At 42.0% G+C, this 15,578-nt stretch overlaps 1 protein-coding gene across 1 annotated transcript in view; it reads left to right on the top strand.

Moving 5' to 3' along the window:
- The first annotated feature begins 2,749 nt into the window (after nt 1-2,749).
- Nucleotides 2,750-15,578, top strand: part of LOC102474789 (protein S100-A10-like) — a 13,185-nt gene continuing 356 nt past the window's right edge. The window contains exons 1-4 of the mRNA XM_006149191.1: nt 2,750-2,805; nt 3,662-3,737; nt 13,135-13,255; nt 14,903-15,061. Of these exons, the coding sequence (XP_006149253.1) occupies nt 2,750-2,805; nt 3,662-3,737; nt 13,135-13,255; nt 14,903-15,061 (412 nt within the window). The remainder of the gene's footprint in view (nt 2,806-3,661; nt 3,738-13,134; nt 13,256-14,902; nt 15,062-15,578) is intronic.

Raw genomic sequence — 15,578 nt, forward strand, 5'->3', positions numbered from 1 at the left:
TGGCTCTTGGCCATTCATAAGCTTTCTTTGGAGAGCTGTCTGTTCAATTTATTTGCCCATTTCTAAACTGAATTTTTTTTTTCTAATGAGTGAGTTGTTTGAGTTTCTATATATTTCAGATTCTATCAATCCCTTGTCTGAGGAATAATTTGCAAATATTTTCTCCCATTCTAAGGGTTGTCTTTTTATTCTAGTTATAGTTTCCTTGCTGTGAGGAAGCTTTTTAGTTTGATATAATCCCACTTATTTATTTTAGGAACCATTGCTTGTGCTTTAGGGATTTTATTTAAGAAATCTTGGCCTAGTCCAATGTCTTCAAAAGTTTCCTCTATATTTTCTACCAGTAGTTTTGTAGTTAGAGGCCAGTTTCATTTACAACTTTAAAGAAGTGTTCTTACTGAAATAGTTTTGGGTCCAACCAGGCTAAGGTCTAACGTAAATTTTGAAGTCTGTCAACTTTCATCTGACACGTGTGTGTGTGTGTGTGTGTGTGTGTGTGTGTATGTGAAAGGAGAAAACTAGACCCAAATCAAGAAAACTGTATACCGTAAAATCTTTTAATCCTGATATAACCTTGACCCTTCTTATGAGGGTATAAATAAACAGTAGGAGTCAAAAAGAAATTGGAGAAATATTTAGAAAGGAAAATTACAAGAATTCAGGACCGGGACCAGCAGATGGTATAATGGTTACCTTGCTGAACTCCTACATAGTTGACTGTGGTTCAAGTTCTGGACCCAGCAGCTTACACTATTTTAAAACAAATTTTTTTTTTACTTCCTTTCTTCATCCCTTTCACCTTCTCCCACTCTCTGAGGGAGAGAAAGAAATAGGTACTCTCACCAGGGTCCTGACATGTTCTGATCCTCTCTCCAACTTTCAGGCCAATCAGAAATGTAGGCACACCTTGTATGTTCCAATCGACCTAGGATCTAAACCAGGGCCTCTTTTGTGGGTTCAATATCATGCATTAGTGTCCTCCCATCTGTGCCACCATGATTGAACCTAACATAAAACTTATGCCTTTAGTTGGGAATTGGAGCACTGACTTATTTACATTGTACAGATTTTAAAAATAATTGCAATTAGAATTCATATTCCTATGATAGGGCATAGGCTGAGTCAGTATGGCAAGTCCCTGGAGCTTGATGTGTAGAATATTATATAATACAGAATGACAAATAGTTAGAGGTTTCATTGCTAAGTTAATTAACAATAAATTTTTAAATAATTTAAATATTCCAATTTAAATTTTGTCCTGTCTCAGCTGTCTCCACAATGACAGGAGCTTATCCCTAGAATCTGTTAATGTATGTATGCAACATCAATTTTAAGGAGCCTTGAATAAATTTCATCTGATAAATCTCTTCGATGTTTGCAAGGTGAGGCCACTCTGAGAAAGGAATGTTAGCAGTGGTAACATTGTAGGACATTTGGTCCAACCTTTTCATTTTTATGAATGAAGATAGTGAGAGGGTATTGACTTTTCTCTTCCTTCAAGCTGCCCAGTTCATCAACTGGTCCTGAATTCTCTCTCTCTTTTTTTTTTTTTTTTAAGAGAGAGATGTTTTGCTCTAGAGTGTGTGAGCTCACAGGAGAGACAGTGAGAGACAGAAAATGAGAAATCACCCCTTGGGGAGATGGCTGTGTCACAATCCCTTCTCCTCCATTCTCCTCTCAAGATTTTGGACATGCATACACACACACTTGGCATGAGTTTAAGTTGCTGGGTGCAGAACTTGAACCACAGTCAACTATGTAGGAGTTCAGCAAGGTAACCATTATACCATCTGCTGGTCCCGGTCCTGAATTCTTGTAATTTTCCTTTCTAAATATTTCTCCAATTTCTTTTTGACTCCTACTGTTTATTTATAGCATCATTTGAATTAACATAGAAAATTGTTTTTTTTTTCACCTTTTTTTTTGAAAGGTTCCTGTCACAGGGTGTGTGTGCTCACCAGAAAAACAGAGAGAGACAGAGAGACAGAAAGCAAGAAATCACTCCCCAGGGGGGATGGCCACGCCGTAATCCCTTCTCCTCCATTATCCTCTTGGGATCCTGGGCACACACACACACACACACACACACACACCTGGCGTGAGTCTAAGCCACCTGGTCCAGGACCCGAACCATGGTCTACTACATGGAAGTCCAGCGACCTAGCCATCATGCCAACTGCTGGTCCCATCACCTTTTTTTAAACTCCCTTTTAAGTCCATCTTTCATACAACCTCTAAATGCATATCTTGAAAAGATGCTCCGAGTCATTAGCCATCAGGGAAATGCAAATCAAAACCACGGATACTACCTCAAAACCACTAGGCTAGCGATTTTAAACAAAACAAAACAAAACAAAAAACAGAAAATAGGGCTGGCAGTGCAGTGGCTAAGCACTGTGTGGAGGAAACTGGATCCCCTCTGTCCAACCGCAGTTTGAGTCCTACGGTGTGACCAGGCCTCACTGGGGTGGGCGGAGACCTAAAAGACCACACTTTATAAGGTTCCCTTAATATGAAATAGCCAGAATACATAAACCCATAGAGACAGAAAGCAGCTCAGTGTTTGCTAGGAGCTGGGGAAGGGAGAGAGTGCCTGCTTAAAGGGTTTTGACACTTCTTTTCAGGTGATGAAAATGTTTTGAAACTATGTAGATTGGTGCTATACAGCATTGTGAATGTACTAAATGACTCTGAATTACACACTTTAAAATGGTTAATTATATGTTAAGTGAACTTTACCTCAACAACAATGAAAATGTCTAAAAATGTGAATGAGGAAGGCAGGGAAAGTCAGAGTGATGCAATGTGAGAACTCAGATTTGCCTTCGCTGGCTTTGTGGGAGGACGGGGCTGTGAGCTAAGAAATGTGGCCAACTTCTGGATGCTGGGAAGGGCAAGTAAATGGATTCTTCCCTGATGCTTTGATTTTACCTCAGAAAGACTTCTGACTTCAGGCTTCTGACTATAGATAGTACTTGAAGATCGTAAATTTGTGTCTCAGGTGCTAAAACATAACACAACAAAAACATGCAAATTTTAGCATATTATCCCCTTTCCCAAAGCTGTTCCAGGATGCCCCATTGCTATTTGGAGATAGTATAAGCTTTTCTCCATGGAATAGAAGCCATACTAGAATTCAGCTCATACCAACATCTCTAGGAACCGCATACATCAGTCCTATTGCTAGTGCCACCCCTTTCAGTGCTGCCCTTGGCCTGGTCATTGTCTGTTCCCGCAAGACTCCGCTAAGATGGCCCCCTCCAGCCCACGTTAAGTTCTCTTCTTTGATGTTCCCATAGCATCTTGCAACCTTCAGTTTATATGGGATTCTGTGCTCCTTGAGTTCAAGATAAATCTTTGAAGCCTCAAGACTTACATCACACACACCCCAAGTTCTTGCAGAGAATAGTGCTTAAACAAGTTTGTTGAATGAATAAATGAACAAAATTTAGTTCGGAGAATTGAAGCGACTTATAGGGAATTATTAGTAGACCTGGGATTGAGTCTCATTTCCAGGCTGGTGCTCTTACCAGCTGCCTAATAATAGGAAGGAAACTTGCCTTATAATTGTATCAGATCTTCCTATTCAAGACCCGTTGTTAGTACGCCAGGGTAGTTTCAGAAAATAACATGTTTTTTCCCTGTATTTTCATTTTCCTAGTTCCGCAAGGGTAACCAAGCCTTCCGGTACTCTTTTGGCAAAGGAAATTTTTATTTCTACGCCGGAAGCTGAAGTGGTCAGTAAAACATTTGTTTTCCTGGCTTTTATTTTCCTAAAGCCTCAGCATTGACAAGTTCATGCTAAGCTTTTTAAAGGGCAATCAGAGAGGAGAGCGATTTTCATAGATCAAAAGAAAAGGTCAAAAATGTGTAAGTATCTGGAGTAGGTGAAGGGAGAGAAGGAAAACTCATGTTCAATTCCATGGCCAGGGCCCATCTGATTGGAAAGCTCTGGGGGAAGGAAGTGGGTGTAAGTGGTTGTTGTACCTTAAGCACTGTACCCAACTTGTGGCTCAGAAGCAGAGGTACCTGTTCAAGGAAGTACTGTGGGCTTGGCTGACAAGCATGTCAGGGGCACCAGGGAGACACTAACCATTAAGGGTCTTTCTCTCATTTTCAGGCACTACCTAGCCTCCAGGTGCCTGGGTTGGGAGAAGGGGAGACAAATAAATGTGACCTAACAAATCGTTACAAACATCCACACAGCAGCGCAGAGTAGTTTATCAGAGCATCTAGTCACCAAACAACCTACAAAAAAACCCACAAAAATAGCCAAGACAAAAACCAGTGTTTGCAATAAATTGAATATTTGTGTCCCCTCAAATTCGTATGTAGAAATCCTAATCCTAGGGACCAGCAGTTAGTGTAATGGCCATGTCGCTGGACTCCCACGTAGTCGACTGCAGTTTTGAGTCCCAGACCCAGTGGCTTAAACTCACACTGGGCGCAAGTGTGTGCGTGCCCAAGATCCCGAGAGGAGAATGGAGGAGAAGGGATTGCGGCGTGACCATCCCCTCTGGGGGGTGATTTCTCGCTTTCTGTCTCTCTGTCTTTTTGGCGAGCGCATGCGCCCTATAGCAAAAACCTCTCCAAAAAAAAAAAAAAAAAAAAAACCCTAAATGTGACCTAACAAATCGTTACAAACATCCACACAGCAGCGCAGAGTAGTTTATCAGAGCATCTAGTCACCAAACAACCTACAAAAAAACCCACAAAAATAGCCAAGACAAAAACCAGTGTTTGCAATAAATTGAATATTTGTGTCCCCTCAAATTCGTATGTAGAAATCCTAATCCTAGGGACCAGCAGTTAGTGTAATGGCCATGTCGCTGGACTCCCACGTAGTCGACTGCAGTTTTGAGTCCCAGACCCAGTGGCTTAAACTCACACTGGGCGCAAGTGTGTGCGTGCCCAAGATCCCGAGAGGAGAATGGAGGAGAAGGGATTGCGGCGTGACCATCCCCTCTGGGGGGTGATTTCTCGCTTTCTGTCTCTCTGTCTTTTTGGCGAGCGCATGCGCCCTATAGCAAAAACCTCTCCAAAAAAAAAAAAAAAAAAAATCCTAATCCTAATGTGAAATGGGATGATACTTAGTGATAGGGCTTTTGAGAGGTGATTAAAGTCCTGAGATGGAGCCTTCAGGAATGTGATGAGTGTCCTTCTATATAAGAAGAGGCTGGAAAGCTAGCTAGCTCTCTTTCTACCATGTGAGATCCAGGGCAATGGTAGCTCTTGACAACCTAGAAGCGGGATCCTGCCAAAGCCTAGCCATGCTGGCATTCTAATCTTGAAATCCCAGCTCTCAGAACTGTGAGAAAATAATTGCTTAATATTTGTATTGTTTAAGCCACCTAGTCTATGGTAATTTGTCATAGCAGCCCAGACTAGGAGCAGTAGTCAGAGGGAAAGGTTTTGTTTAACTGCGAGGGAGAAGTTACAGAATGGTTAGGACTGTGGCTATTATTGACATAGGCTGGGGGGGGTGGCACATGAGGAAACGAGTGGCTTCAAGTGGACTGTTCAGAACCAGTAAGCTAGAGGCACCAGGGTCTTTGAGTTAAAGAGAGGCAGTGTCTGGGTCAGGCTCACTGCTGTAACAGAATACCACAGACTGACCACCTTAAGCAACAGAAATTTATTTCTTATAGTTCTCGGGGCTGGAAGTCTGAGAACAGGGTGCCAGCATGACTGGACTCTGGTGAGGACTCACTTCCTGACTTGTAGATGGCACTTTCTTCTGTGCTCAGGTGGACTTTCTTTGGTGTATGTACAAGAAGACAGGAAGGAAGAGAGAAAGAAGGGTGAGGGGAGAGGAAAAAAATCATTTCCTCTTCTTATAAGGTCATCAATACTATCAACTTAGGCCCCCACCCTTATGACTTCATTTAACTTTAATTACCTTCTAGTAGCCTTATTTCCAAAGAGTTCCTTTGGGGGTTAGAGCCTTAACATAAGAATTATGTTATGGTGCACATAATTCAGACCAAAGAAGGCAGAGGGAGAAGGAGGGTGGGAACAGCAGAAAACTTATTTCCCATCTTTGCCTCCAGCAATATCCACTTCTTCATAAGGCTCTTTTTTTCCCATTCTTTTTTTTTTATTTTTAAAGTTTATTTCATAAGTGAGAGACATTGCGAGACAGAGAGAGATTGAGCACGTGAGCTCCTTATGGTCTATCGGTAGATACCTAGGCTTAGCCAACCTGAACCACAGGCAAGTATATGCCTGGGCCACTCAGGGAGGTCTCTGGACATGGAGCAGAACCTCCCCAGGTGCACCAGCCTCACTGAGTGTCTCATTTTACAGCTTTACCACCATTCAGCCCTGAGTGTCTTTTTTAAGAACAATAAATGCACTTCATTTTCTCGAACAGAACTATGGCAATGTAGAGAGAACACTTACATTTTACATAAAAGTGTTTTAAAATAACTAATGGCGAACTATCAGAAGTGAGGATGTGAGTATTTTAAACATAGCTCTAGGGCACTGAAACTCACAAGTGTGGGATTAATCAACAACACACTGAAATTCAATGATAGTATTGTGTTGATTATACTTAATAAAACTCACCAGTTTGGACAGGTATGGCCCGCTTACTGCTCTAGTGGTGGTAAAATCAAATGCTCGTCAAGTAGGATACCTTTGTTATTCTCCTTTTCACAGCTCACTGTTCATGTCATCAGAGATAATGTGCATGTAGGTCACAGATTCGTATCTATTACAGAAGTCAAATGACTGGTGAAGAGAATTGTGGGTAAGGAGAAGCTTTTACACGGTGCCATTGTGCAAGGATGTTGCTATCAGAGTCCGAAAATCAGCCATCACCTGAAATTGAGCAAACTGAAGTGCTGGAAGTGTGACTTCCAATTTGGACTCAGTTAGTCACTTTCGCCTTCATTAACATACAACTGTGGACTATCTTAGTTGATAATTGACGCAATACTCCTTACCTCACCAGAAGGCAGGTCCTTATTCTTTTGGGGATGATCCCAGTCAAAATGTATTACAGGGAAAGTTTTATTATGATTGCCCCAATGAACTCTTATAGCTTGTGTTTGAGTGAAATTTAATATGACACTAAAAATATAACAATATTTCTATTATAAATTTTGTACAAGTAATAGTGAAAGGTTTCATACATTATCTTTGTAACTGAGACCACGGGCTCATGCCATCTCAAATAAATATTTCAAGGATGAAGTGAAATAGTACCCCTAAGAGTCTAATTGCTTCCCTTTGAAGTAATAGTCATATAATCTCTTTTCCTCTCTACCAGGTGGGTTTTATTTGAGTGGAGAGAGGGATAGTTTGTTTCTGCTTGGGCAGAGGCACACAGACCAGATGGCAGGTAATACCTGAATTCAGGTGTTTATCCCACTTGTTCACTGTTTCCTCATCACTAAATCCTAGTAACTAGAAACATATAGCAAACATAACTTCATCCACTTGGCCACATAAAAATAAACAAAAGATATTTTTGCCACTGAAATAAGCAAAATTAAATGACAAATGACAAACCAGACAAGGTCATTACAATTTATATAATAAAGAGTTAACTTCCCAAACACAGTTGATCATCATTATTCACAGTAATTATGTTCATCAAAGTTGCTGTGAACACTGAATTAGTGAATACTGAACCATTGCTCCTAGGGGAAATATAGGATTAGTTTACAATGAGAATGTTAAGTCACAGTTTTCCTCAATCAATCAATATGGAGCCTTACCTTCTTATCTACTCAGAGCCAACAGCACCCTAACTCATGCCTCAATTAAGCTTACCTAACATAGATTTTTCTCCATCAGGCACATTCACAAATGTCTTGCTCTTAGAAACACTAAATAACCCTTTAGCTTAGTGACCACGTTAAATAGTGAAATCAGTAGGTCGGCCTTATAGCACGTGGCTAAGTGGTGTGGATAGAAAGGGGGATCCCGTGAGACAGACCGTAATTCGAATCCCAGCCCCAGCAGTTTGAAAAACATGCCAGATGCCTGTGTGTGGGTGCTCAAAATCCTGACAGAATGGAGAAGTGGAGGAGAAGGGGTTGCACTGTGACCACAAGTAGGGGTGTTCTGTCTCTCCCTGGTGAGGGCACATGGCCTCTGGAAAAACAAAAAACAGAAACAGATCAACAACTGTAATCACCAATAAAAAGCATAGAAACTATGGCACTGAATAGACTGGGAAAGGACACTTGTTTACAGATGAGAGCTGATAGGATGAGGGGGAGCGTGGTCCTGTTGGATCTCAGCTGGAAACATGCTTGTCAGGTGACTCGTTTGTTTTTGCTGCCCTGAGCATGTCTGCAAATGATCACTATTAATTGGTCTAAAAGTCTCCCTACTAGGGTAATAAAATTTGGCCCAGAACAGTCTCTATATCTAGAAAAACTGCAGCCTAGCCTGTTGTGCGAGCAAGCTGTAACCTAATTTAAGAGTACATCCTAAGCCCATGGCAGTAGCTGAACTTCTTTCAGTCACAGGCTGCCAAATGATCACCATGACCATACAAGGCAAATGCCAGAGGCCAGCAGGTGGTATAGTGGTTACAGTGCTGGTCTCCCACATGGCAGACTGCAGTTCAAGTTCTGGACCAAGCAGTTTGAAAATCACGACAGGCACATGTGCGTGAGTGCCCCAAATCCCAGGAGGAGAAAGGAGGAGAAGGGATTACAGCGTGGCACTGTCTTTCTCTCTGGTGAGTGCAAGCACTTTATAGCAAAAATCTTAAAAAAAAAAAAAAAAAGAAAAAGAAAAAAGAAAAGAAAAAGAAAAGGCAAATGCCAACTCCACCGATCAGGTGGAATTTGTATGTCTCTTCCTTGGTTTTGTGTGTCATTTTCTTTTCTATGGGTGCAAACATAACTTGCATGTGTGGTGGGATGGCACATTCTGAACCAACTTTGGTTTGTAATGCTGCCCAGTTCTAGAACCTGTATCTTGCTCAAATAAACTCTGAAGTGTAACCAGTCTCAGACTTTATTTTTGACTTAAAAAAGGCCCTGCAAGTATTGATTTGAGAATTACAAATAAATTTATGGGAGTGGGTAAATTCACAAAAATGAAATTTGTGAATAAAAATGATTGATTATATATATATAATCAAAGAGCTTGTAAGAAGCAGTAAGAAAAAGACCAACTGCCCAATAGAAAAATGGGCAAAGGTGATGAATAGACTTCAAAATAAAGACAATTGACTCCTGAACATATAAAAAGATGCTCAGAACTTCCTTCATACTAAGAAAAAATGGAAACAAATGCCATTTAAAAAATTATATATATATTTGCCAGCGGGCACATAGGCTTGAGAGAGAGAGCGAGAGAGAGCAGCAGAGCCCCCAATGGGACATGGTCATGTTACAATTCCTTCTCTGCCATTTCATTATCACGTCAGGATGAATTTGGGGCATGCATGCACATGCACACACCCCTGGTTTTCAAGCCACAGGGGCTGGATTTGTGAACCATGGTCGGCCATGTGAGACGTGACTCCCAATGCACAGAGCTTAACCGCTGCACTATGGCACTGGTCTATTCAGGATGTCATTTTAAAGCTTAACAGCAATGATTAAAAAAAAAAAGAAGAAAAGAAAAAGGAAAAGCTTTGACAAAATATGTTAGTGAAGTGGTGAGGAAATAGTCACTCTCATATCCAGCAGGTGGTGATATGTGATGGTTAAGGCACTGGACTCCTACATGGCTGACCAATCACAGTTTAAGTCCTGAACCTGATGGCTTGCTTTCTGGGGCCAGAAGGTGGCATGGCAGTTAAGGGGCTGTACTCTCATATGGCCGACCATGATTCAAGTCCTGGACCTGGCAACTTGCTGTCTCACTCTCTCTCTCTCTCTCTCTCTCTCCCCCCGCCCCTGGTGAGTGCATGTGTCCTATAGCAAATAAAAAATAATAGTAATAAATAACATTTTGAAAATGACATATGTGGGCCCGGCAGGTGGTGTGGCAGTTGGGGCACCTGGACTCCCACGTGGGTGACCATGGTTTGAGTCTCAGACCTGGCAGCTTGCTTTCTCACTTTCCTTCTCTCTGTCTCTCTCTGGTCAACTTCAGAAAAAAATAAATAATTACAATGAACAAGGCAATTCTTTAAATAAATTCTATATGAACGTTATTGATTGCAGCATTGCTTATAAAGGCAAAAGTCTTTATTGCAATCTGAATGTTCATCAATAACTCTCTGGTTAAAGAATGATGACACTGGGGCCAGCAGGTGACATGGTATTTAAGGCATAGGATTCCCACATGGCTGACCACGGTCTGAATACTGGACTCGGCAACTTGAAAATAATTGTGCATGCCCAAAATCCTGAGGGGAGAATGGAGAAGGGATTGTGGTGTGATCATTTCCCCAGGAAGATGATTTCTTATCTCTGGTGCACCCTATGGTAAAATCCTAAAAAAAGAAAAGAAAAAAAGAATGACACAACACATTAAGACCAAGGACTATCAAACAACTTTATTAAAAAAATTAAATCTCAACAATCTTATTGAGAATTCAGATTTTAAAAGTATATAGTATGATGGGATCAGCAGATGGCATGATGGCTACATTTCTAGACTCCCACGTAGTTGACCACGGTTTGAGTCTTGGACTTGGTGACTTAAAGCTAACCCTGGGCATGTGTGCATGTATGTGCTCAAAATCCTGTGAAGAGAATGGAGAAGAAGGGATTATAGCGTGGCCATCTCCCCTGGGGGTGACTTCGCCCTTTCTGTCTCTCTGTCTCTCCTGTTTCTCTGGCAAGTGCACATGCTTTATAGCAAAATCTCTAACAACCACCACAAAAAGGATATAGTATGTTATCACTGCACCTGTGTGTGTGTGTGTGTGTTTACAATTTAAATAGCTTTCAAAGTTTGATATTCTTCTAACTGCTAGTTGATTTTGGTCATAGTGGTACACAATATTACATGTTCATATCTGGGTACGTGAGGATACTAGGGAACTCTTTTCCCTACTCCTCCTCTAGACTTACAATTTTTAACTCTTATGAGTATACATTTCTGGGCAGGAGAGTATGGGGAGAAAGTAGGAGAATGTTTAAATATGCATTATCTTGCTCTAGCCAATTTACTGATAATCTATATTCATCTGTATCTTTATTAAATTCTTTCTCCCTGCTAGTGAACATCACTCTTTTAGGTTTTTAATTATAAAAATCTAGGTCTTACATTCTTTCCTTTGTAGAGCAGCTTCAAAGTATTTCCAGATGCTCTTCATTTTTTTTTGTTTCTATAATTATTCAAAATTTCAAGACCTCTATCTATGTCAACCCTTCCCATCAAATTTTCCATGCCTCTTAACTTATTGAGAGAATCGAGGCCATAAGATATCAAATGTCTTGACTCCTTCCCTGTCTCTAAAAGCTGTGTCTACATGTCCACTTAGCCTAGCTTTCTGGATGAAGGAAAAGGTCCCTTCTATCCAAGTCTAACCTGTTGGAGTCTGCCTCTCTTTGTCCTTTTATGGTTGAGACACTCCCTCTCTATTGGTTTAGTCCCCTCCACATATAAAGATTCTCATGTTTCTCTCATTAAAAAAAAAAAAGAAAATCTTCCTGGGGTCATCAGATGGCATGGTGGTTAAGGTGCTAGAATCCCACATGGCTGACTGTGGTTCAAGTCCTGGATCCGGTGGCTTACTTTCTCCTTTTCCCTCTCCCTCTTTTTCTGTCTCTCTCTGGTCAAATTAAAAATAATAAGTAAAATAAAATAATTCTTAAAAAAAATTCTCTTTTTACTCTTTCAGCTCTCTGGTTACTGCCACAACTTACTTGTTCTTTTCCAGCCAAGATGCCTCAGAGCATATCTCTACATCCTGCCCCCTCCTACTCTACTTCCTTTTCACTCTGGGATTCATAGGACACTGGTGTCCACAGTCCATGCCTTGGAAATTTCTCTAACAAAGAAGTTTCTCTGGTTCGTCCAATGTTACAGGCAGAGGACAAGTTTAAATCCTTGAGAGACCCTTCTTGGATTCACACTGCTCAGCATCCAGTTCTTCTTAAAACACGTTACTCTCATGGCTCGAGTGATACCACTCTACGGGCTTTATTCCTCCTTCACAACTGCTCCTTGTCAGTAGCTGTTCTTCCTTTTGCCCATTAAACACTCATGTCCTGGGGAACGCATGGACTGCCCACAGCTTTTCTGACCTCTACTGCTATTTTCTGAACAACCTTTATCTAGTTTTATTTCCTATGTGTGAATGATTCCTAACCCTTCATCTCTAAAAGGGTACTTGCCACCCCTGTGGGCAGACTCGACATCTCCACTTGGAAGCCACTTGGGTACATGGCTGAGGTGAAAACACTTGATCCTTATTCCCATTCCACTCGCTTTCTTCCTGCTTTTGAATTTACCCATTTACTCTCTCCTTTGCCCACCCCAAACCACACGTGTCAGTCCTGAATTCTTTCGAAGGATGTTTTCATTCGCATGAGTCATAGCTCCAGCACAAATCTGATGGCATGCTCTGATGATGTGACTAAGGAAGTGTGAAAACCACTACGTAAAGGCACTAATTACAAAGTGACAGCAGAGATTACAGATAAAAACAAAAACATGGGACCAGCAAATGGCGTAATGGTTATGTTGCTGGACTCCCACATAGTCCACCATGGTTTGAGTCCTGGACCGGGCAACCTTAAAAAATCTTATGCTGGGAGCAGGTGTGTGCGTGCCTATGATCCCAAGAGAAGAATGGAGGAGAAGGGATTGCGGTGTGGGGTGGTGATTTGTCATTTCTGTCTCTCTCTGTCTCTCCAGAGAACACATGTTCCCTATAGCAAAAACCTCTAATAAATAAATAAATAAAATAAAGAAACAACTTCTGTTCCCCCCAAACCAAACCAGTACTGTTTTACTGAGGCTAGAACAGCAACGAGTGCCTACCATCCTGTTCCTGGAAGGTCAAGGAGAAGGGGCTGCATAGAGAAGACTGCCTGATGGTAGCAATCTTCTGGCTGTGAGAGAAGCAGGGAGAAACTCTCAGAGTCATTTTCTTCCCATCCTTCTGCCTTTCCTTGGAGCGGCCCTCTGGCTGCTTTCAACTGGGAGCGAATGGACAGGAGCTGATTGACGCAGTCCACATGGCTCCGCTTCCTCTGTTAGAGAGCTGGTGAAGAAGTGTGGAGAGTGGATCTGGAGGGCCAGACGGAAAACATCCAGGACAGACTCCTGCAGGGACTCGGCGTGCAGCTGTTACTGTTTATGGAGGGGTCTGCAGACTCTGGTGGGATTTCATACACTTCCCTTTCTCAACCGTGAACAATCTTTCTATCTTGTTTCCTTCCGCTCTGGGTCTCTCCCTCTTCTTTTAAACTGTCTTTTTGCCTCTGGCCGAGCCTGTAAATCCCAAGAGATTTGGTGTCCTGTACGACTACTCAGAAAGGTGGAAGGGTTCCTGGTCTCTGTGGCACATAGACACTCTGTGATGGTTAAAGCTGTTTCTTTTCTTCAGCCAAAGCTAATTTCCTGGCAAACCTCCACCAGGACAACTGTCTTTCCATCCGATTCTGAAGAATCTCATGGATTTCTAGGTGACCAGAAATAAATAGATTATGAGAAGAGAGGGAGGTGGGGATTGTGCTTAGAAATTCATTTCCTAACAATGTCTTGCTGTTACCAAGTCTTTTCTATAAACTCTCCAAGGTTTAGAGATAAGAAAACAATGTATCTTATTTCCAGATATTCCACACACAAGATCCCTTCTATTTGTCTTATTTCTTAGAGTCTTCAATAAAAGTATCCTATTTTGTTCCACTGGAAAGGTAGAACTACCAAATAAAATGTGTCCTTTCTTTTTCTTTTTTTGGTAGAGGTTTTTGCCTTAGGGCATGTGTGCTCCGCTGGAGAGAGAAAAATATAAATAGTGAGAGGGAAAGTGAGAAATCACACCCCGCCCCCCAAGGGGGATGGCCACACCACAATCTCTCTTCCTTCATTCTCCTCCTGGGAGCTTGGGCATACACACAGGCAACTGGCATGAATATTAAGGCCCTAGATCTGGGACTCGAACTGCTACTCTGTCTGCTGGCCCCCAGATGTGTCCTTCCAATTATTTGCAGTTTGGCACTGGTGAGTCTCAAAAAAGACTGGTGAATCATCGGGGAAACTCTACATAAAAGGTGTCATGGACCCCTATTTCCTTTGTGGACATCTGCTCCATTCCATAATGTATTTTGGATTTTGTCTTTTATGAGCTATGCTGTTGGGTTACAGAAATGGACATTTCACATATGCTGGGTAAAATAAAATCTCAGTCTTCTAGCAATGTGTTTGGGGTATGGCTGAGCACAAAACCAACCCTCTCACCCCCAAGGATTCAGGAGGAATCCTTGCCTGACTGATGTGCACCCTAGAAGTTAGAGCTTCCTTTTCAGTCGGGGTTGCTAAACTGGGACTGGGTGAATCTGGGACAGCTGCCGCATTGAGCATCCTATGTGCAAACAGTAGAAACCCACTCAGGATGACTTGAGCAGCAAACACATTTATTAAAAGGTTACAGAGGGGGTCAGCAAGTGGTGGAGTGGTTATGGTGCTGAACTCCCACATGGCCAACTGCAGTTTGAGTCCTGGACCTGGTAACTTAAAAATCACACCAGTGTGCACATGCCCAAAATCACAGGAAGTGCATGGAGGAGAAGGGATTGAGGCTTGGCCATACCCCCGGTGGGTGAGTTCTTACTTTCCGTCTCACTGTGTCTATCCAGCAAGTGTAGGAGCCCTATGGCAAAAACCTTTGAAAAAGAAAAAAGAAGTTACTGAGGCCTCGTCTTGCCCCAGGTACTAAGGAACCTAGCCTGCTATGCTCTGCTCACTGCCTCATATCCCAGCCCGCCCAGCCTCCACACCTGCCTGTCCACCAAGCTTTGAACAGATAACACCAAAACACCATCTCGAATGGACCATGCCATGGAAACCATAATGTTTCCATTTCACGTATTTGCTGGCAACAAAGGCTACTTGACAATAAAGGACCCAAGAGTACTCATGGAAAAGAAGTTCTGGGATTTTTTCAGAAAATCAAAAAGACCCTCTGGGAACTCTCCTACACTGTTGGTGGGAATGTAAATTGGTCCAGCCACTGTGGAAAACAATATGGAGGTTCCTCAAAGACCTGCAAATAGAACTACCATATGATCCAGCAATTCCACTCCTGGGTATCTATGCAGAGGACAGGGGAATGCTCAGTCAGAAAAGCACTTGCACTTTTGCAGCATTAGTTATCATTGCTGAGACATTGAACCAATCCAAATGTCCAGGAACAGATGAGTGGATCGAAAAGTGTGGCACATATACTCTGTGGAATACCATACAGCTATAAAAAACAAGACCCTGGCATTTGATAGAAAGTGGTCGAATATGGAAGATTTATTGCTGAGTGAAGTGAGTCAGGCTAAGAAAGAGAGACAATGTCTCCACTACCGACTATCTGCACTCTATGGTAGAGACTGAATGATTGGAAGACAAAAATGCATTGAAAAATAGTTACAGACACTGAGTCAATGTGGAAGCAGGGCAAGAGAGGGGAAGAGTGTAGGGGAGGAAATCAG

This window comes from Tupaia chinensis, unplaced genomic scaffold (genome assembly GCF_000334495.1).
Source record: "Tupaia chinensis unplaced genomic scaffold, TupChi_1.0 Scaffold000256_1, whole genome shotgun sequence".
NCBI classification, from domain to species: Eukaryota; Metazoa; Chordata; class Mammalia; order Scandentia; family Tupaiidae; genus Tupaia; species Tupaia belangeri.